We start from the raw sequence: 23,853 nt of genomic DNA on the forward strand, positions 1-23,853 counted from the left end.
AAAATGGGTTTTGGTCCCCATAAGGACTACCACTCCTGACAAGGTAGGTGATTACCTCAGAAAAGGTTTTTTAAAAAATGAACAACCAAGTACAGACATACACATACAGAAAAAACTGTCTGCCAAATTGCACAACCCCAAATCAAATTCACCATTTGTATGGAATCCATAAGGATTCACACAGGAATAAGGCATATGGCTTCCACAATAATGTGCAACCCGACCACATTTTAAAAAGTCACATCTTCCTACTGTATGTTTCTCTTCGCATGTTACAAGTTTTTATTTGACATCTGGAGACCTAAAGTTCACATACTTTCCATGTATGATTTATTCATAGTGTGATCTTTCAGCAGCTTTAAACTGCTTTGAAACAAAATTGTTGGTGATTTCTAATAAAATGGACACCTCATTTCTGTAGAAGAAAACAAAATGTTGCCGTTTTATAAAGTTTAAATGTTATGGTGACATGCAGATCATAAAATGGGCATATCAGATGCATTTCTGCAGTCCCAGGCAGTTACTGGGTTTGTGCCTTTATCCTGAAAGTATCAAATTTATCCCAGAAAGAAATGCAAAGTAACCAGTCCTGAGATGAACATAAAAAATAAATAAAATAAATAGAAGATGAAGCAAAATGACCAGATGGAGACATAAAATATCCCAAATGTGAAACAGCTGGAATGCAAAACCACCAGCATCTGCACAAATGTCACAAAAGCCCTCAAAGACACCCAGAGAGGCCACAAATAAATAAATTGCAATCCATGTGTGACCCAGATATATAAAGTTAAACACAAAGTGACATAAAATGATCATGTAGCAGTAATGCAAATAAATAAAATAAGAACACAGAAGAACAAAATGAACATGAGAGCAAAAATGCTGCAAAACCAAAGACAGAGACAGAAAACAGTTAATGTTACTTTCCTCTGCAATAATGGCATTAGCATTGCATGAACATTAGGGTGATGGATGTGCTCCACTGTCCAAACTGTCTGAAAGGAATGTTTGATGATGCCTGATTTGAGTTTAATTCCCTAGGTTTTTAACCCAAAAGTGCAATAGCTACATAAAAATGTTTGTATATCACTGTGGTTTCAAACTCAGTCTCTGTAGCTTTACATAAAACATCTGTATAATATGAGCAAAAAATCAGCTTGGCTCAACAGATTTATCTTACATCTGATGGCAGTAATGACGAAGCATCCTCCTGTTCCACATCCCTGTTGGTCTGACATCCTCCTCCCAGTTTAATGAACTTCCTCCTGTGCATGTGGCAGGCACTTATTTCTGCTGCACTACTGGCAATAGCCTGGTAATAAAACTTGCAGAGAGCCAACAATTACTAAAGATGAGAAATTGAGCTCCTAATCCTTAGAAAGTGTTTTTATAGTGGTAAAGCCAAACAAGTATCTCCAACTTTTCTTCTCTGTTTTCTACTGTGCCAAATTAAAGATGGCTGCCTTTCATTTTTGTCTGAAACGTTCCTCACAGGAGCTTCAACATGAACTCGTAAATTCACTCCTGATTATCTGCACCTCTCCCAGCACCATGAGCTACAACTTCCTTTGTTTTAAACTGTCAGTAAATTTATTTATTTGCTAAAGCACATGCACTTTCACGTTCAAAGTAGAGTTTAATCTTTCTAATGATGTGCAAGAAAAGTTACTGAGGCACCTTGGCTTGCGTGTAGGAAACTTACTGCAAGCACTGGAAACCAAACAGAATGGCTTGTAGCTAAAGAGGACATCAGTGCCTCTGTGGCTAGACTCCGCTCCAGAGAGTATCAGCTACACTGCCAGAGCTTTCCTCTGAGGGAAAATATGCTTTCTGAACACATCATTTGCTTCCAAAATATTTGTCATCTCTGAGAGAGTTTGTTTCTTTTTTCCCATCCTCATGGCTCCCGTGCAGGTGGAGAAACAGTCCTTACACATTGGAGGAAAGATGAATTTTTATGAGATTATGAATTTCCCATAACAAGTGGAGGAGTCTGGTTTTTCACTCACTCTCTGTTATTGAGCTGTACTGTCCGACTCCTTCGGAGATGCTGTTTGGATCTTTCAGGGCGCTCTTGGTCTTCGCCACCTTCTTGCTGGGTGCTTTCACTTTGAAACAAAATCAAATTAGAACAAGGAAGGAGTTAAAATATGCAACAATAAATGATTCAAGCAGTCAGAAATGTTGATTAAGAGGTCAAAGTTTTGCAGTGCTGACAAAGGGGTAAAATTCTGCCCTGGCATTAAGGGCTGGGGACTAAGACAAAAAAAAATCATTTCTAAGCACAAACCTTTGAATTTTCTGTTTCCCTCATTTCTTAAAATTTACCTTTAAATAATCCAGAGTGTCTGGTAATTGTTACAAGTGATTTTCAAAGTTTTTCTTGGGGCTTTAGCTGCTTTTTGTTTGTTTTCAGTGCAGTACCTGACCATTTTCTAAGAGATTTTGAGTTTTTGTTTGTTAACTCACTTAATTCTAACCTATCAGTTTCTTATGTGATCTTTTAGCTACTTTGTTATCAGCAACCTGTCATAAAGTCACAATTTGAACTGTTTCTTTTTCTGAATCTTTGAAAAATATAAAAAGGTTGATGAACATGTATTTTAGCATCAACAAGGTGATTCCCAAAAAGCTGAAAACTCGTCATACAGGAGATGATCAGCTGAAGGATGATGTATCCTCTGCTGGGTTTGTTTCTGTTTATTTAAAAAGCATGACTTTCAGATGCTGTTCATTTGCTGTAGGAAATTTTAAGACCCAATATTTCTTCTTTTGTCTCACCAGGACCAATTTCCTCATATTTTAAAGCATAATAAATTGTCAAGTAGAAGGACTGGACAAAAAAAAAAGAATAAAAAAGCAGCCAAACCTCCAAATAAAGACTTTCATAAAGGCTGAATAACTATTAATCAAAACTACTTTAAACTTTATAACAAAGTCTCGCTCCTTGGAGCAAAGAATAAAGAAATTAGAGATGATTGAATCATCTGTACAGTATTGTCAATCTTCTAAACACATCAGCTGACTAATACATTAAAATAAGTGCTTTGATGCTTTCACATATTAGATAATCTGCCCTCAGGTTCAGTCCTGAAAACATCCTGTACACGAGGCCAGATTGGGGTAAAGAGTCACATTCCACAGACTGGAGACATAAGGGAAACGTGTGCCTTTTTTTTTTTTTTCCAACAGAGTCTCAGGTCTTGACAAAAGCCTCTCACACATCTGAAAGTCTTTATCCTTTTTTTCAGCGTGAGGACAGTTCCTTCTTGATGCTCGGAGCTGCAGATGTGCTTCAACATAACAGATGCAGAAAGTGCCAACATCTGCTCAACAAGACATGACTGTGAAACAGACTCATACTATCATGTTGAGGTGATCAAAATACAGTAGTAGCTGTTAAAGTCAAGTAAATGTTAAAATCCCTTTGATGACAAGCACATTTATGTGTAAAGCATCCTTATTTTACTATTTATGTTTGTGGATTTTTTTTTTCAACAAAAAAAGAACATTTTTAGTCTTTCAGATCATATAAAAAGCTAAATGTGTTTCTAAGTTTACTAAAAACAATGCCTGCCAGTATTAAAGGTGGGCAATCATGTAATTGCTTTTGCTTGTGCATGTTTGTTTGTCTGTCTGTTAGCAAAATATCTCATGAACCATTTGATGAATTTTTTTGAAACTTTCAGAAAGTAATCCTAGATGTTTATCTACAACTGATTAACTTTTGGAGTCAACTTGATTCAGGATGGGTTCTATAGGTTATCAACCTTAAAAAACAAAAAAAAAAGCTTTAACTTGATCAGTTTTACAGATACTGAACTAAGATTTGGTCTAGTAGTTGCTGAGAGTCATTCCCAACAAAAACCCTGCAAATTTAGAAATCAGTACAAGCAGCACTTAGAGGAACTGTTACGATAAGTGCAACAAAAGTGAACACACTTTGTATAATACTTATCTATCGCTCAAATTTAATTTAAAAGACCTTTAAAACAACTGAGTCCGTTACAGAAATATTATGAATAAGCAGAGCTATTTGTGTAAAAAATTAGAAATTTATTTAAACAATTTTCAATATAAATTCTACCAAAAATTATGAATTTCATTCAAAATGTTGCTTAATAAAAAAATAAGTCCTGTTATTTGTATTTGCAAGGGGCCATGCTGAAATTGATACTGGATACTGGTGATCTTTGAGTCTTTAGGCAGCACTGCATAAAACACAGACAGAGAGTTAAGAAGAAATCACTTCTTTAGTCACACAGAAAAATGGGACAACTAGCATGAAAAGCTGATCTATGTATCCATTTATCTGAACACCATTTTGGCTTTTTAAACTTTAATTGAAAGTTGAGTTTCTCTTGATTTAAATCCACAGATTCAGCTCAACCATTGACCAACACAATATCAGTAAATACTTTGGCTTTTAAAGTCTTTGCAGTCATCATCCATGTCCTACAAGCACCTTGCAGAGCAACGCAACGCAGAGTGAACGCAAAAGAAACAACTTTGATCAGAAAGCTTCTGCAGACTTCTCCTCCTGTGGTCCCACCTGCAGCAGGAATCCCTGCTCTAACATGTGAAGTCAGATGCCTGGAGGATGAGGTCAGTGTCCACACTCACCTAACTACAATAAAAAACAGAAACCCTCACGCGCACACCCCACCGTCCTCCAATCACATGGCTGTATTTCACACATACAGACACATAAACCTGCCACTGCAAAAACTGAGATTCACATGGTGAACTCACTTTTCTGCAAGAAATGTGTAGATTTCACTCAGACTGTCTTTTTACTTCTGCAAAGCAAGACATTTTTTTATTATTTTGCTTTTGCAGAAACCTGACAGAAACATAAATCTGGTTTGTGTATGCTGGGAGAAAAGGGGTACACTTTAAGAGGTCATTAGTTTGCAGGATTGTTATTTTCCTATAGAACTGTAATCTGTTCCAGGTACATAAGAAAATATGTTATTAAAATTACAGTTACTTGTAACAAATGGTCATGACCACATTTTCCTTTACATTTTCTGTGAAACAAGCTAGGCCATATGTTGATTATTATTTATTTTGTTGCTTTTTTAAACTTGTGCATAATATCGTTGTCTTTTTTGTCCGTGAGCTCTTGCTGTGGAGGGTTGAAGTTGCATTTTATAATAACATATATCTAATAAATATCTATGATTTTATTTTAAGTGTTCGAAGTATTTCAAAAAGAGTTTGAGAAAGGTCAGTTATTGAGTATGGCTATGAGGTTATGATTGCAGGTGTAAAACAGTTAACAGTTAATTGAAGTAACTTATAATGGTAACTAATTACATTTTTAAAGTCACTTTCCCAGCACTGTTAGTTTACATGTGAATTATAATTTAGGTGCTCCCTGAAGTCAAGGTTCAATTTGATACTTTACCAATCCATTCAAAGTTTCTCAGTTGTTGCTGTTTTATGACAAATTCTTTAAAGGTTTGATGACTGAGTTCTAATTTTTATGCAATGTTTGCTACACTGTTTGAGACAAATGCCTGTTTTTAATTAATGCTGCTTTTATGATAATTTTACTGAGAATTAAACCTAACACTGACTTAAAAAAATATGAAATATTGACTTTCATTTAATGGTAACACATCTAAAAGTTTTAATCAGAACTTTACACAAGTTGTGTGTATAAGGTGTAACCATCTCTTTACCTGACTTTGTAGGAGCTGCATTTTTTTCTGTCTTCTTGTTGCTTTCTGCCTTCCCTTTAGGAGTTTTCTTGCTCTGTCTTGGGTGCTCATGCTCATCAGGTGTTGAGGAAATGGGCTTCTCTCGCACTTGAACCTGATTGTATCGTTCCCTTGTCAGCATCTCCTGCATGTAGTAATCCTCATGCTCCCCAGCAGAGCCAAGGCTGAGGTCTGCGAGCCCTGTGAGGAGCAGCAGAACCAGGGGCGTCAGGAGGCTGATGCATTGCCTTGTCATGGCCTGGGGAGGGGAGATTATCTCCGGCTGAAAGTCCCGTCTCCAGATGAGCCTGCTGCTGCTGCTGCTGCTGCTGCCGGGCTGTGTCCCATCAACTGCTTGTCTCCCTCTCCCCTTCCCACTCCAACGAGAAGCGAGTTCACAAAGTTCTCAGAGCACTCCAAGTAAGTAATAAAGGCAGAGGAGCCAGAGGGTCCATGAACGCTTCAGTCTGGGAAAAATGTAGTGAGGGAGGGAGGAACGCAAAATGCAGGGGATGAGGGAGCAGACACAGAAACAGGTGATTCACTTTTTTCCCCTAATTTAAATCCACTTAGCTTGCTGACACATTGTACTGTCATTTTATTGGTCTGAGAAAAAAAAAAAAAAAAAAAAACAGGGACAGAAACATGACCTGACACCTACAGGATCTGTTTTCATCTTCATCCCCTCCCATTTTGTCTTCCATGTGAGCTGTTTAAACAAGAGGAAGGTTTCTTTTTTTTCACCAGCAGGGCAAACAACAGAAAAGAAGCAAAGCCAAATGTCTTTTAAATGCAGTCTAAAATTGCACAAAACATGCGTTTCTAACCAACAGTAGGAGTCAAATCCCTGTTTAAGACTCACTTGTTGCTTTTCTGTTCCTGTGAAGCCAATACATTTGCAGTACTTCGAACATTAACAAGGAGTTGAGATTTATCCAAACAATCTGTCAGTGGAGGATCGAGGCATGTTCCAACACAGGGATGGAGCGATGCCCTGAGTGTCACTGCTCATCACATCAGCACTGTCTATTCCTGAGAACACTTTTTTTCCCCTTCTTTTTTTTTTTTTTTGTGACTAATGACTACAGCAGCTTATGAAGCCGAACCTTTGCAAAAGTAAAACTACAACAAACCCCAAAGCAAGTCTGAAGCTGAGATCAGTTTATAATTAAAGTCATAGCATTCCTTGAAGGAATGCATATCAGCTGTAACCTTTCATGCCAGCATTTTAAACTAAGATCATCTTGTGTTGAGGAGGGATGGAGCTGTAGCTGTTTTGGTCAAATCTTCTAAACGACATTATGCACGATCTCATACAATATGTGATAGTGTATGTATTGAGGATGACTCTCAGCTACTACCACACCACTTTTTTAGCTCTATATCTGTAAAATCGACTGTCATACCCATTTTTGTGTTGACTAAAGTTAATTAGCTGTAGCGGCCATCTTGAATTGGGTCGTCTCCAGGTATTAACTCCAACAGTTAAAGGTTTTTAGCAAAGATGTTGCGCAATGTATAGAAGTCAAACATGTGCTGTAAATGACTCTCAGCTACTACCACACCAATTTTTAGCTCAATATCTTGAAAATTGTCTGGGTTGCAGGTATTAATGTGTTTGATAAGTTCACTTAGCTGTGGCAGCCATCTCAAATAGGTTTGACTCCAAAAGTGGATCTGCTGTAGACATATATTCAATAGTTTAATTCTGAGAGTTTAATTAGAAATCCATCCAAAGTACCATCAGATACTTTGCTAACACTACAGACAACACATTTACACATTACACATTCTACTGTTAGCAATTTAGCTAACTGTATAAAAGTTAGTGACATTTTTATTAGGAGACTCCCTGTTTGTAATCTTGAACTTTTGGGAAAATAATTGAGTTACTCCTATAAGTAAAGAAATGTCAAGTCCAATAGAGTATTTTCTCTAGTCCTATTGCAACATTTCATCAGCCTAATGCAGAACAAATTGAGGCAAAGTTAATAATCCCTTAATAGGCCTGAATTAAATGCACTGGTTCATCACACAGAGCTAAGAAAGGTGGGCATTCTATGCAGAAAAGCCTACATAATAAGCATGATGATCCATCTGTAGCACCTGAGACAGAGTTCTGAATAGAGGCAAAAAAAAAAGGAAGGTTTGTGCCCGCAGGCTAATCACAGAAGAACAGGATCTGGAGTGGGTGGACAGCTTACGGCTGCCAGGCTCTGCTGGCACAATCCTTCGCCAACTTTGCAGGCTCTCATTGTTCGCCCACTCTTCATCTAGACTACACCCATCCTGAGCTGTCTGAGAGGAGGACGAGGAGGAGGAGGAGAAGGAAACGGAAAGAGAGGATGAGACAAAGGAAGCCAAGAGGACTTGAAGATTTTACTGTATGCAGAAGAGTTTGAGACATAAAAAACCCTTTCATGCACACCTCAAAACAGCTGCAGCTCAACTGTTTAACATCTTCATACAAACACTGGATGGCAGTGAAGCCTCTGGGGAGAAATCTACAGTATATAGGCGCAAACTTAAGGAAAAGGTGCAAGAAAATATCACATGAGATTTTATTCAACATTCATTTTAGTTAGTTATTTGGCAAACTTCTTCAGAGTCACAACCTTACATGCTAAATTTTTAAACAACGATCTTGCACAATCACTTGGTGCTCAGAGTATTAGTTGGGAAGGACTCTCAGCCACTGCCACACCTAATTTAAGCTCAATATCTGTAAAACTGACTGAGTTATAGACAATATTTGTGTTTAACAAGCTGTGGTGGCCACTTTGAATCAGATTAACTCCAAAAGTTAATTAGTTGTAGCACCCTTTACAGATGCAAGCACAAATGTAATTGTTATTTCTTCAAATTGTATACATTTTTTTTCTAACATTATCAAAGTAAACGACACTCCAACACTGAAGATTTATCTAGTTGTTGACATGTGGCCATAAAACATGATTCTTTCTAACGTCTCTAGGCTGGAAACTAAACTTAGTTAAGTGTGATTTATCAGTCCCTGGGCATTTCACAACGACTTTGAGCATGTAGCATTTCAGTGGCATCAAAATGAATTTGAAACACATAAATTTAGGGTTCACACATTTCCTAAGGCTGCTTCAATGAGAACAGTAATGGTTAATGCATAAATAGTTTAATAAGTACAACACAGGACATCCCCCAGCAGCTGAGATCTATAGAGCACCTTAAAGTATCACAGTCTAAAAGTGTTGTTCTTGAATGTATGTGTTTTTGTTTTGTTTTGAGGGTTGATCTGGAATTTGTTAAGCTCAATTTGTGTTAGTTAGCTTTGTATGGTAGCCTTTAAAAACTTCCTTTTTGATTTTGTAAAGTCAGCACTTTGTTCTGCTTCCCTGTCTCACCTGAGCAATATTAGTAATCAGCACATCTGTTCTTCATTCAGTTATCACTTCACTCTGCATATATGTCTCTTGGTTTCCATAAATTTGTCAGGATGGGTGGAGACGGAGGCAAACCCAGAACGCAGACTCATATTAAAAAGAAACTAAATTTATTAAACAAGAAAAGTTAACAAAACAAAAGCTGACGAGGCAGCAAACAAATAAAGAACAAACTAAAAACTAACCGAAACAGGACCGGGAACAAGCAGGACAGAAACAAACTACCAATAACGATGGAAACAATAGACAATGGACCAGCGGAGTGTGGAAGGCCGGGTTTTAAAGACTGAGGATAATTAGGTAAATGGAGACAGGTGACGTGATTACAAAGTGGGGACAGGTGTAGGTGTGGCAGGGAGATAAAGAGAGAGACTGAGGAGGAGCAAATGAAACATGAAACAAGAGACAAGACAGAAACCAAGCAAACCAACAAACTAAATAAAAACAAAACCATAACACAGAAAAAACCCAAATCACCACAAAATTAGTGTCCGATCAGTGTTTTAATTTGGGTTTTGTGCTGATTTTTGCTGGTTTGGTCATCGCAAACAAAAGCCTCTCCTGCAAAATAGGGTTCAAAGGGCCTCAGCTGACAATAGAGCGGAGCCAACACAGGAATTTCAAATCGACAAGGCAAAGAGCTTTAAGGTGAGATGCTTGTTTTTGTGTTTGTCAAGCAGCTGTAGGCAGCTTAGACAGATGTGTGAGGATCCGATACGCCTTGGTTGTGTGCAGCGGCAGAATTTATGTTTTTAGTTGGTTCAACTGTTTCCCATCATGTAGCTGGTGTGCACGGTGATGTTGCTTTGGCGTAAAAGCGAGACATACATTTACAGTCTTAAAAATTGACCAATAAGAATTTAAAGTTCAATAAGCTGATCTCTTCTGCAGAATGTTTTCCAGAGCTTGTGTTGCTGCATTTTGTATTTTAGCTGAAAGCATGAGTCTGTAGTAGACAGTTCATCATTTTAATGTGATATGTTTCCATTTAGTTTTCTGTCAAAAACTGTCAACCTAATCATGTTTTTAAGTTTTACAATGGAAAATAGTTTATTAAAATTCCATAGTAATAATTTAAAAATGTGTGATTGGGTTTGAAAGTTTTTTTAGGTAACCCTAATAGATACTGGGAATCAGTTTCTATTAAACTCATCTGAGTTACTGGAAATGTGTCTTTCACAGAATGTATGCATCTAAGTTTAAAAGAAAGTAAAACATGGCCATCATAAATTTAAAGCATGGCATGATTTGCTAAGCCTGAATCTGGAACAGACACATTTTCTGCAATAAAATACCTACTTTGGTTTGAAAGCGGGCAAAACCTGCTTATCAGATCAGGAAGCAGAACAGCTTGAGACAGGCTGTTTGGACAATACCTGTCTTTCTCCACCGGAGAACACCAAAGACAGGAGAGTGACGGTTCCTGCCTTCATGCAAGAATCTCTTATAGGAAGAAATCCCCAGCTGTATGCTCATTAATTGGATGCCAGCACCAGGAGTGACATTTTTGTGACTCAGCGGCAAATACCTTCCTGCTGCTGCTTTGTCACCTTGTAATACATAAAGAGGTGGGAATCTGAGGGTGTAAAGTATATGTCTACGGAGAGAATCTAATTATTCTTGAACAATCTGTAATTAGCATAGATCAAGTGTGTTCCATTATGACTCGTAACTCCAGACCTGGACAGGCATAAAACTGAATTTGCAGCTAAATCTGATGCTGAAAAGCAAACATATTTAATTAGGATGGACTGGTGCTGTCACCGTTTGAATTTAACAATGATGTTGATTTAAAAAATTTGAAAAGGAATAAGTACAGAGCCCGCTTTGGTTTAATTTGAGGGTTTAAAGCCATGTCAGAATCATTAGCTTTTTATCCAACCAATCTGCAGCTTTTAAATGTGAAAAACATGACACTTTCTTCAATCTGCCACAAATAAGATATATTTCTGTATCGTTTCGACATGCTCTTCTAAATTTGGCCTAATTTAGCTGTTTGATCACTGAGTTAACAGAGGAGAACTGGTGTTAGACCACTGCAGGTTTTTCTCCTGTGTCCATGGAAACCGTGGAAAACGCGGCAATGGTCAGATTGAAAGACAGAGACACATGTGGAGCTGGAGGCTTTGAGATGCAAAGCCTTTGTCAGTTTATGTCTTCATAATATCCTTTTTGGAACTCAGAGGTTTCAGCCTTTCCAAGACAGTCCAGTCGATGTGACAGCTAGATGAGTCAGTGCAGACATTTCAGATTGCATCAGAAACCAGTTTTTTTTTTTGTTTATACCTCCTTTCTTTTCATTTTGATAAATCAAATGTTTTAAGCAGCAGGAACGGTGTGAAGTTATAGGTCAGCCACGTGATCTGAGCCTCTCTCATCCAAATTCAAATTTTCTACACTGTTGTTTACTTCAGTTTAGGAATGTAGGGTTTGAAACCTATACACACAAATCCTGACTCGCTTTTAAGAAGAAAAAGTTAAATACTTGCACGTATGTCACATATAAACTTTTAGAGTTCAAAACCAAAAGTGATTCTATGTGTGTCCTGAACTACTCAATAACTGAATGATAGCTGAATGAAATTTGGAGGATTCAAAATGTAGAGTTCAACGTTTGAAGCAACCCCAGATAAGCATAAATGGATGGATGGAATTCAACATTTTACTTTATGATCATTTTACATATTTAGATACTTTTCTGTGTACATGGAAACCTGAAAAAAACAAGTCATCCTTTAAAGATGAACTTCATTTTTAGTCATTTCAGCATCCTTTATTTTGTTGATTTGGTCAGATGCTTTCTGTTCTGATTCCCTATTATTCACTGATGCTCAGATGCTTTAAAATATAGCATTTTTAGGATCAGATTGCAGTTGTTTCTAACATATGCAATGAAACAAAACAGTTTTATTTTTTAAAAATATATATCTAAAATGTGGCCAGAGGGCTACAAGCTGCACTTCGACTATCTCCTTCTGGCCTTTGATGTATTTAATGAAGAAAATAAAGGCTTAGATTTTTTTTTTTTTTTTTAAAACGACCTTTTCCTGAGTTTTGAGGTGAGTAAAAAAAGTCTAAACCAAACATCTTGGCTGTTGAAATCCAAGACTGTGGAAAGTTGGGGTGCTGAGGATGCTACAGCACCCCCTGTAAGATGCCTGAGGAAATGGGTGTCTAAACACAGTTTAAAAAATAATGAAAGCCAAAAAAAAAGTTTTATTCATGTTTTGAATTCCAGTGGTATTTCAGTATTTATTGTATTAACCTGATCTATCAGCCAGCAAACATATTTTCTCAGCACTCCCTCAGCTGAAACATGTCTAAATCCAAATGTTTTAGACTAAACTATGCTGCAAGTTTTATTTCTGAAATTAGTAGAGGCCAAATGTTGTATTGGCAGAACCAGAATGAGGATTACCATTTTTGATTGTTTTTATTTTTTTTTAGAAAAAGGAAAATAAAGCGCTCTAAATATCACATCTTGTAACAACCAGCTGTTCTGTTCTGTTTAAGGTTCAGCTAATCTGGCTAAAGAAAATGTTTTTTAAAGCAGTAGCAATTAAGTAAACTTTTATGTTGGTGAATTTAAGCAAGTCTTTCTTTGTTTGTGATTTTTTTTTTTTTTTTTTTTTTTTTAAATATGCATAACAGTGGTGGTTAGCATACTTTATATGGGTTTTATTTTAATTAGTGGCCCTCTAATTGCCTTAACTAAGTCAAATGTTTCTCCAGAAACAATGTTGCCACTCCTGATATGCACAATATATCTTAATTTTACAAAACTTCCACTGTTCAGTTGATTAAAATACAGAGCAAAAGAGTGAACATCACCTAAATTTATCTGCAGACCTGTGACACTCTGCCGGTGTGTAAATACTCTTTATAAACAGGGTTTTCAGGTCAAAATGAAAGCAATTATTATATTTAACCTGATATAATACTCAATACATCTCTAAACAATGACATTCAAGGCTGAAAAGTATAGATTTTGAAGCTTTTTTTACAATAATTTTTTTAAATTTCAGCATGAACTTCTGTATTTGTCACATTTTTACAGTTGTAGAAAATATATTTATCCTGTAAGGTTTGCTACCTAACAGTCCCACCCAATGTGCGACCTGAGCTGATGAAAGGGAACTTTTTTTTATCACAAACGTCAGATTTGTAACAGTGTTGGGTCTTGGTGCATTTCAGCATCGATTCCCTCAGTTTCCTTTTTTTAAACTCTTCCTTCCTGAACACCTGTGTTTCTAATTTTTAGCTGAGATTCAGCACAGCTGGGAGAAGCTCCAGCTGGATGTGACCAAAGCAGGCCAGATGTTCTCATTTAACAGTTTTTACTTTGAATGGCAAGAAGGGATTTTTCATATGGGCTTCATGTAATGTAAGTAACTTGAAGCAACATGTAGCTTTGTGTGTGTTCTTCGCTGCCCAAGCAGTTTGCCGCTTTGCCGTAGGTAAATTCAGCTCCTCTTACGGGACTTCTTGACAAAACAATGGCAAAATAAAACATGACATGTGACCCCCAACCCTATGTATTTTTGTCCATACTGAATCAAGGATTTGGAAGATCAGCAACAGCCAGAAAACTAACACTAAAGCCTTGTGTTTTGCATCCTTAAGGGACATCTGTTGATTTAACTGCTTCGAAGAGATGCTCCACCCAGCCGCAGATGTAACCACATTGAAATTCCGTCCCTGTTCTAAAAAGCTTGGCTGACGTTTAAGGTGAGAGCTAATGCAGAGCAATGACCCTGGTTGCATTCAGCGTTGTTGAAAAGAGACACAACTGCAAGGACACGGGAGACTTGGGAGGATGGGGAAATTCTAAGAAACATCTGGTTTAGCTGCACTTTTTTTTGTTAAGAACCAACAAAAATTGCTAAATTTTCCCTATGAAGATGACCCAACACTATACGTAATTGTCAGGATAAATAAACATGCAAAAAAAATTTTTCAAAAAGGCTGTCAGTCAGTAATATTTACAAACATATTTGAACGTGCTCAGAAAACTCAGTTAGCTGTGCAGACTGTGGGAAGAGAGACATGGGGCAGGAATCTCAAGCTTCACCAGGAACCATTTCTATTTCTGCAGCACGTGTTCAAAATAGATAAAACTGCATAGCGCTGTATATCACAAACAGATGTTTAGAGCTGAGCCTCTCCAACGAACGCTTGGAAAAAGACCAGGATGATATTCTCGGCCTGTAATAAAATTACTGCTATATCACTGGTTTTTACAGAGAAATCCGGCATACTTGAGATAATTCCCCTTTAAATTTATAAAAACAGATTTCTGCAGCTATTGTTCTTTTTGGTTTCTTTTTTGTTTTTGCTTCATCATCAGTGGACATGACTGAGAGTCCCACAGCCTCCTGAAATACAACTGGCAGCCTATCAGAGCATTAAGTCAGCTAGATGGATTACAAATGTTTGTTTCATGAGCTTGTTTATCCAGATTGTACCTTTCTTGTTATTTCAAGAAATGTGCTATTAGCCAAGTGAGATGAAGCTATGATTCAAATAAGAACTTTTTCTTTTGACTTATGAGCAGGGAGGAATTTTCACTTTGTTGCTTTTCCTTGACAGACTTCTTGACCCTGGTTGGAAAGAGTTCAGAGGTCTTTGCTGTAAACGGTTTAGGTTTAATTTAACAGAGGATTTAACTGTGATGAGGCTGAGGGCAGAAGTTAAGAAAAGTGGTGGTAAAAAGATAGAAGAGTGAGTCTTCACCTTTAAAGCCGTGCTTCGGTGCCTTTCCAAAATGACTGAGGAGAAATGGACCATGAGAAACCCCAACCCCTTCCAACAACCTGTTACAAATCTCCTAAATGTGACCTGAAACGGTCACATGTTACAGGTTCAGGGACTCAATCCTCCTCCTGCCAGCATCTAGATTATATCTGTCAGATTACATCAATTGGATGATGGAAGCAACTCCTCTCAAAGGATAAGACTTTGATTTTGACCTTCCCTTTTTGGCAAGAAATGTCCTTAAAAGGCCAAATACTGCTTTAGTCTTTGACAACTTTCCTACAGTTCTGACCCACCTGTGGTTCTTATACTCAGGACCTTTAGTTTAAGTCATTGGGTGTAAACTGATCGAAAAGACAACATTTATGTTCATACTGAAATGAGGGAAATGCATGCAATAATAAATTTGTTGTCATTCTTAAACAGAGAATCAGTCCTGGCATTGTAAATTCAAGCATTCAGCCGGTTTAAAGTGAACAAACCTGCCACTGGGTAGTTTGGTGTTGTGTGTGTTGTAAAAATAAAAAGCACACATGGCAACATGTGGATTAGCCTAACCACATAATCGGATTACAAAAAAATGAACAGCAATAAAGTTTTCTTCTTTTCCAACTTTGACTTTATTGACATAATAATGATTAATGGATAATAAAACTTAAAGCCTTTCCTTTTTATGCTGAAAATAAAAACAGTATTTTGGGTAAATTTTTCTAAAAGTCTCCCATATGACTTTTGATCATTGAGAAACACAAAAAAACCCTCTGCAAAAGAAAAATAAACCTACATGTTGCAGAATATGTATAATCTGCTGAACTTTTTGAGTGGCTATTTTGATTTATGTAACTCTTTTGAACTTTATTTCCAAAGTTAATGCTATGAGACATTTTACAGACAGTATGGTGAACTTTCATTAGTCAGAAGGTCACTTCTTTGCTCCTTGACCTCTTAGGTAAACAGTGCTGCTCCTCCAATTACTTCAGTAATTCCTTATTTCAGGCTCACTTTTAAGTGTTAATTTTTATCAGATGTCAAGCAGAATAGATTTTATTTACCTTCACTGCACTTTCCTTTTGTTCGTGAGGTTTATTATCCTCACTCCTGCTATCCTGTGTTGGATTTAATCTAAATTTTCAATGTTAAAATCACAGAAGTAAGAATCTCTTTGCCAATCATCAAGTCTGTGTTGCCATTATAAATCAGTTCCATGTGAGCTGTTTGATTGAGAGAACTGCCAAAAACATTTTCCATGACAGCAAGCTGCCTTTTCATCAAGCAAATGCCAAAAGTCGGCACAGAAGTAAAATAAAAACAATAGTGAAGAAGCCTTTAGGGTTTTGTTTAAGGCAGCAGCTGTCCAGTTGGCTGTCAGTAACTGGGTTCTGATACAACACAGACCAGGTCAAAGGAAGCTTTGATAACTTTTGTGAGTTCCAAGAAAAATGAGCTTGGCTGAAGGCTTTCATTGAGGTGTGACGTCTCAAACCAGACGGCTGAAGCGTCCAGCTCCAAACAAAAATATGCAACAGATATGTTGATTTTCCCGTCAGGTTGCCTTGAGTCAGAAGGAAAAACTGTTGCAACTAGACAAATAAAGAGGTACAATCCTTTTGTTACATCAACTAAATTAACTTTATTACATTCAGTAAAGTGAGCCTGATTGTAAGTTTTCTGGTAACTGGTGAAAATTTCCAGTTGCACAGATGTGGTTCTTTTTAGTTTCTGCTCTTTAAAAATGAGGCAAACTTTATTGACATTTTTCGTAGGTCCTGTCTGCCCTCTTGTGTTAAAAATAGACATGCTTAGACTTCAACGAGCACAAACAGTACTTCAGTATGTCAAAGTGTCCTATTTCCTCGCAGTTAATAGTTAGCATTCCTAGGAGTGCATATCGCCTCCTAGACTTTAGACTAAGATTATTTTATGTTGAGAAATGATGGAGTTATAGCAGTTTTGATCAAACCTTGAAATATGCACAATCTCATGCAATGTCATGCTCAGAGTAAGTGTTGTAAATGACTCTCAGCTACTACTACAACTAATTTTAGCCCAAAATCTGTAAAATTGACTGAATTACAGGCATTTGTGTTGTCTAAGGTGAGCTGGCTGAGGCGGCTATCCAAAAGTTAACAAATTTAATTAAAATCCATCCAGCAGTTCTTGAGATTTTTTGCTAACAGACAGAGTTGACTGTAAATCAGACTTTTAGGTCAATTTACAGTGGTATAGTCATTTTTGCATGTTTAAAGTTAGTTGATTGTGGCAGCCATCTTGAATAGGGTTGACTCCAGAAAAAAAAAAAGTAATTTGTAGATGTAGACCCAATGATTACTTTCCGCAGGTTTCATTAAGATTTGTTCAGTGGTTCAGGAGCTATTTTGGTAACAAACAAACACTTCTGATTTCTGATCACTCATTATTCATGCTTAGCTGTGTCTCAAAACTGATTAAGTGTTTAATCAGAATACTTTTATAGTTAACTCTTTGCAAACTTACTCGACCACAATTTTAAAAATACTTGATTATATTTATGTTGCTTAAACTTTTGTCTAACTTGTCTGAAGTTTGTCATTAAAACAACTTTTATTCAGTTGTAAACGCCTCCTAACAGTGGGAAATTCTTCTTATGTTGCAGTGACATGAATTTTACAGCAGAGGGCGATGTTGTCTCATTTATCTATGGTGACATTGATTTCAGCTCTTGTATCAGACCAGGAGTTATAAGTAATGAAAAAAATCTTTAATACATTTGAGCTAAAAAAAAAAAAGACTATCACATAACCTGTTTTCAAATCTGTGCTTTCAGCAATTGTTTATGAATTAAACCCAATTTAAAAAAAGACAACCTCAGAATCCGTTTTGTTATCTTAAAATTCACAATTTATTCTTGTTTTTTTCTGGACACAAGAAACCACCAATGAAAACCTGCCAGCATCACTTGTATTCACACACTCCTCTTCTCTTACACACACACACACACACACACACACACACACACACACACACACATGCAAAACCATCACACTCGCTTTGTGCTTTTTACGTTTGTTGTATCTGATTCATCTCTGCATTTATAACTTAAAAATAATTTACACTGAAAAAATAAGTTGATTTTCATGGGCACTTGAGAAAGATGAAGATGAAGTCTGGCCATTCAGGGTCTTGAGTCATTCTCCCAAAGGAAGGAGTCATTCCGCAGCATTTTAGCCAGTTTCTGGTTGAACGGCGTGTAAAAGTCCCGCAGGATCTCCTTAGTGATCGGCAGCATGGGCCCCAGGTTTTTATCTGCTGGTCTTCTGGTGTTGGATGCTGGACTTCTTGTGATTTCTGACTCTATTTCTTTTGCCAGTGGTCCTGTAAGAAACAAACATCTTTGTAATTTGCCTGCTTTCTGAAGAAAAGTTGTTTTGTGTTACACTGATCTAAGTCTTATCTTACTTACCAAGACTGAGAAAGTCAAAGACTTTGTGCATTGTGTATTTCCTGTTATTAGCATGATCTTCCAACCTCAGGACCAGAATCTGTTCCCTGCTGAAAACGGTCAGCCAGTCCATTAAATATACAATATAAAGGCCCACTTGCAATCTCACCTGTTGGGGTACAAAAGAAGAAAAAAAAAATGGATGATCAAGTTTTGTCCAAAAAAGCTTTATTATATGCAGAAGAACATGGTGGTCTTCTTTAACAAGAACAAAAGGAGGCATTTTTACCAGCTTTTTTTCATCTACCCCATGAATTCAATACAGAGGGTCACATGTTCACATGTGCAGGCACTATGCCATGGTTTATATGTGTAAAATGGCAGAAGGACATGAAAAAAATATATATTAATGGCTGTTCACTACTTTCAAGTCAACCAGAGATGCTTTCACATTATGTAAAGTTTTCTGACGTGGAAGTTATAATTTAAATGCAAAAGTGAAAACAAATCTGATGAATGTAAAATCGAATGCTCTTCTCCTAATAAGCAGTAAAAAATATCTTTATATTTTGCTTTCAAAGAGCCAGACATTCTTGTAATTGCTATAAATGATATTCAGCAACTGTTCTCTGGGCTTTCCAGGAATATTTCAAGTTTTTCCCTGTAGACATTGGCTACTTTTTGCTCATTACAGTCCCGTCGTTTCTTACCCGACAGCTTCCAGAGATACAGGCTTTTTGTTGTCAGGTTTTCTAATGCAGGTGTTTGAATCACTGAGGCAATAACAAGGCTAACTCACTTGGTGGACCAGAGTTGTGTCTAATTGTCATACGTAACTTAAAAAGACCCCTTTTTTAAGTCACAAAGACAAACTACAAAAATAATGCTAAAGAAAAGGATCTTTAACAAGCATTAGAGTCGCATTTCTTGAAGGAATTCATATTGCTTGCCGCATTGCATGCCAAAGTTTTAAAGAAAGATCCTGCATAGTCAGCGCTTAGTGCATGAGAAAGAGATACCTCTCAGCTACTACCATATCAAATTGTAGCTCAATATCTGTCTATCTTTTCACCTCTTGTGCACTAGACAAGTTTTCTGTGACCTTCTTATGGCACACAGTGCCCCCTTCTGTAAACTTCAGGGACAGCAGTGGACAAAAATGGGTGAAAAAGCAGCCATTATTTAATTGAATTCTTTAAAAAACCTTAATAAAGCATAGAAAAATACTAATTCTAAGATTATTAGGAATGCTTTACTAATAGGATACAAAATGTAAAGAAATGAAGGACTGCATGTTTAGCAAATTGTTTGTGAAAAGATTTTAACAAACCAGCTAAAATTCTCTCTGAGTTTTATTGGCATTTTCTGTTATTTTATACATTTATTATGTTTAATCAGTGTAACTGGAGGTAGACTCCTTGTTGTTGAAATGGACAGTGAAAACTTTTACAAAATTGCTGTGGAGCCCAAAATTACTTATTATTTTTGGCCTTTTTTAGCAAAACTAAAAAACACATTTTAAATGCTGACTATTTATAACACAAACCAGGAACTCTAACCACTGTTCCATCCACATCTTTCTTCACTTTATAATTAAAAATACTTGTTTTTACAGATTAGGTCAATTGTTTTCTCTAGCCGGTGTTTGTAATTGTTTTATCTGCGGCCTCAAATCTGAGCTTTATAATTTGTATAACAGAGACAAAGGAATGTAAGCACAGCTGTAATCCTTTTCAACATGATCTAATAACTCTGATATTAGAGGATGGACATTTAGGCCAGCTGCAGGGAGTAATCGCTGACCCACAGGGACGTGGAGCCTGTCAGAGGCAGTTTGGGAGACGGACCTCTGAATACCAGGCAGTCTACGCTCCGAGCCAAAAGAGGACTGTCCAGTCTGCCTCAGGGTAGTGTGGGAAAAGCTGGCCTGAAGCCTAACACCCAGACTTGTTCTTTGAGCCAGAAGGAAGTTCATCGTTTTGCTAAACTAGTTTTTGTTGCACACAAAAACGGGCTTAAAACATTGAATTGCATAGCAGTGTTTCAAATTCTTTTCTTCAAACTCAGTTTTTTCAAGCTTTAGCATGCGCTAATGAAGCGTGGATTTAACTCCATCTGCTGTTTTTCCAAGCCCTTTTTCTTTTTCTCTCTTCCCACCAGCTAATAAACTGGTGGCTAAATGCGGCTCTAAAGCGGAGCTGCCAGACAAAAGCAGGAGGGAGGGACCACTCACTGGCATGGCGTTGTTGACGGTAGTGTTGTACACACAGGAGCGCATTGTGTACTCCGTAAGGCACCCCTCGAAAAGCTGCAGCGACTCGGACACCTTCTCGTGGAAATCCTCCGCAGATTTATTGGCAATACCGAAGTAAAGGTAATCAGAGTAAAGCCTGCAAGACAACAAAGTAAACGAATGAGAAATAAATGACCAACTTGTTATTTTCTCAGGCTTTATATACTTGCAGCACTACAAAATGTATCTACTAAAGACAGCTGACTATGAAGCTACTCCAGTACAAAAAATAAATCAATAAACAAAGGATGTAAAGCTGTCAAAAACCAAAAAGCCAGCACAAAAAAGGATCGGTAGAGTGAGTCATGTAGCATCTCCAATAAAACTTAACATGTGGCACAGTGTTTGTATTAAGGAAAGGCACAGGTTGTAAACAAGTCTCACATAATGAAACTGGCGTGGTTAGTTTAATCGACCATGCAATTCATTTCCCCCACAATTGTTTTTGGGAAAGGTAGCACAGGCAGCCATCAACAAAGATAATTACTGTACAGAAAGCCTGCTCTGATGTCCTTCGAAGAAAAAAAAAAACTCACAAGGATAGTTCAGCTCTTTTGAAACTAAGTTCTGTTGAGCGGCTTTAAACTGTTTCGGCGGTTTATGATTGCTCGCACACGAAAATAAAAATCTCTCCACATTTAGCAAATCTTTATACTCAAGTGGAAAAACACCCGCCCTGATCTGTACAACTGGAATCACAATGTCAGCCTCACACTTTTTTACAAACACGAAATACAGTAGTTTGTAAAACACGAAACACAATTATCTAATTTAGACAGAAACATATCATAATGTCTCTTCCTTGTCATTTCAAAGCATTGGCTTTTAAATGACCACACCTATTGGTTAAACTACCAGGTGTGTAAACACTTGTGTGCTTAACTGAAAACCCACCAATGAAGTGTAAGTACTATATGGATGCAGCATCTGTGCAGGGATGGATTCGGTGCATAAGGAGGCTGCTAGTTGAAGAGATGAAGCCTAGACTAGATTTTGTTTTTTCAGAGCCCCCAACCCTCCCACTGTAATTGTGTTTGATATAGTTATTTTGTTTGTTTTTTTCCCCCCATTATGTGTCTACATGAATGCTTGCCGAGCTTGCAAGAGTCAGAGAACTGGAATATATTTTGCTCAGCCTTTCATAACGGCTGACTTGAGTAAATGATGCCGTTTTATAGATGTAGGTCTTTGAACGACCTCAGTTTGCAGAAACAAGGTTTGATTCTGACAGAACTGATGAGCAGTCGCATAGAAAAACTCCAATGATTCCATAGAAAAACTATTAAGTCAATAAACTTAATTTCTTCTAACTCAACTCATTCAAAGTGCTATCTACAACAGGTAAGATATTTGATGTTCTTCACCTTTCACAAAACCCCTTTTCAAAAATCTGAATGATTTGTTTAACATGGAAACATCACAGGGATTAATCGTTACTGTCCTTGCATGTCTAATAAAAACATAAGGAAACTTGTGTGACAACCAGTTTCAGTAAAAAGCCAACCCAGCCTTCATGACAACACAGCTTTTGTTTCCTATAAACCTGAAAAAAGTATCTGTCTGTGTCAGCAGTGTAAATAGCAATAATAAGGCTATTTTCCCAGAACAATATCATCTGTAGAGCAGGTCTACAGTGAGGTGGAAAGTTCTCCCACCTTTCCACCGGGTCCCTGAGCATGACAATGAAGCGGGCGTCAGGCTGCAGGGCATGGATGAAGTCCTGGATAAGGAAAGGAGGCTCTCCCTCTGTGGTGTTGTCATAAAAATACACCCAAGCGTTGTTGTCCCACATGGTGGAGGCACTGGCTTCTCCTGCAAAGCACATCCACAGCTGCTCAAAAGAACATGATATATACACACAGGAGTTGTTGCAAACAAAAACAAAACAAAATACATGTGCAGACACATTTTTGCTGCTCGTGGTGTAGTGTATCCATGACTCAAATTTATGTTTTTGTAGATTTTTACCAAGAAAATTCCAAAGTTGTTGTGGTTTTTTTTGCCCACCCTTGGAGAGCCTGGACTGCATCTGGCTGTGTTTATCATAAAAACTCAACCCACTTCACAATTTCAAAGGTTTTCGGGCTTGGCATATGGACCACAGAGGGAACTATGACTAAAGTGACAGGAGTTTCCATCTTGTTTAACTTCTCGTTGCGAGTTCTGAACAGGTTTTTGTGTAGGCTGGCATCCATGTGAACCAATGAGAGCCGTTAGTCATGTATAGTAAAACATTTAGGCCATTTGCATACATTTTTCCGACCAAAACTTTGTATTGTCTAACATGTACACCTGACCATATATCTTAAAATCTGAACCTTAAAAGGTTGTTCAGATCTGTGTGTGAACTGCCTCAATGTGTACTGAAAATGTTTTCATTCAGACCACCTTTGGAGGTGATCCAGACCCCTTTGAACCGTCATACGTTTAGTAATCCGAACCCAATCCATCCTGAGCCAAGCTGTAGGTTTTCAGCTCACCTATATTGTACAGCTAAATAAACCAACTGAAAGGCATCCATAGACTTGTGATCATTTCACTAAGGGTTACTGATAATACTACAGTAAATTTCCTCCTCAACAATTTACCACCAAGTGTGAACAGAGGTGTCATAGCTGACCACTTGAAGTCAAATCACTCACAGCGGATTCATAACAACAAACTTTAAAAGTCTGAGTGTTTCTTTTTCTGAAACTCAGGTTTTACACTGTGGAGCATCACCTTTAATTTTGAACATATGTCAGATAAGATCACGTATTTATCACCATTGACAGATTTGATCAAAACTAGCAAACTTAATAATGGAAATCTGATTAACCTTTGAAGTTGACCTGATTCAAGATGGCTGCCACAATTAATAAACCTTAACAAGCACAAAAATGCTTCAAAAATTCATTTAAAAAAAAATTAAGCTGATATTTGGTGTTGTAAGAGCTGTGAGTCATCTTCAACTCATTTTCTGAGCACTAATGCTTTAAGACTTTAGAATTACCTGAGAGTCAACTCTGCCTGTTAGCAAAATAGCTCATGAACAACTGGACAGATATAGATACAATTCTCAGACAGTAATCACTGGATCCACATTTACATCAGATTAAATTTTGGAGTCACCTGTATTTAGGATGACCATCACAGCTAATCAACCTTAGCATAAACATGGTGATAACTCCGTCCATCTTACAAATATTGAGCTACAATTTGGTATGATAGCTCAGAGTCACCAACACACACTGGAAGTGATAACAGAATATGTTTCATTTCTTT

The 23,853-nt window shown here is 37.3% G+C and overlaps 2 protein-coding genes across 2 annotated transcripts in view; both read right to left on the bottom strand.

The window, feature by feature from the left end:
• The window catches only part of cpxm2 (carboxypeptidase X (M14 family), member 2), a 32,163-nt gene extending 25,895 nt beyond the window's left edge, over positions 1–6,268 (bottom strand). The window contains exons 1-2 of the mRNA XM_017433900.3: positions 5,691–6,268; positions 2,013–2,111 (exon numbers count right to left, since the gene is read on the bottom strand). Of these exons, the coding sequence (XP_017289389.1) occupies positions 2,013–2,111; positions 5,691–5,964 (373 nt within the window). The 5' untranslated portion in view covers positions 5,965–6,268. The remainder of the gene's footprint in view (positions 1–2,012; positions 2,112–5,690) is intronic.
• Positions 6,269–17,732: 11,464 nt separating this feature from the next.
• LOC108246576 (carbohydrate sulfotransferase 15-like) overlaps positions 17,733–23,853 on the bottom strand; it is a 43,890-nt gene continuing 37,769 nt past the window's right edge. Inside the window, exons 5-8 of the mRNA XM_017434205.3 lie at positions 22,245–22,401; positions 20,530–20,686; positions 18,318–18,465; positions 17,733–18,229 (exon numbers count right to left, since the gene is read on the bottom strand). Coding sequence (XP_017289694.1) covers positions 18,030–18,229; positions 18,318–18,465; positions 20,530–20,686; positions 22,245–22,401 — 662 coding nt within the window. The 3' untranslated portion in view covers positions 17,733–18,029. The remainder of the gene's footprint in view (positions 18,230–18,317; positions 18,466–20,529; positions 20,687–22,244; positions 22,402–23,853) is intronic.

The sequence above is a fragment of the Kryptolebias marmoratus genome, linkage group LG17 (genome assembly GCF_001649575.2).
Source record: "Kryptolebias marmoratus isolate JLee-2015 linkage group LG17, ASM164957v2, whole genome shotgun sequence".
Classification (NCBI taxonomy): Eukaryota; Metazoa; Chordata; class Actinopteri; order Cyprinodontiformes; family Rivulidae; genus Kryptolebias; species Kryptolebias marmoratus.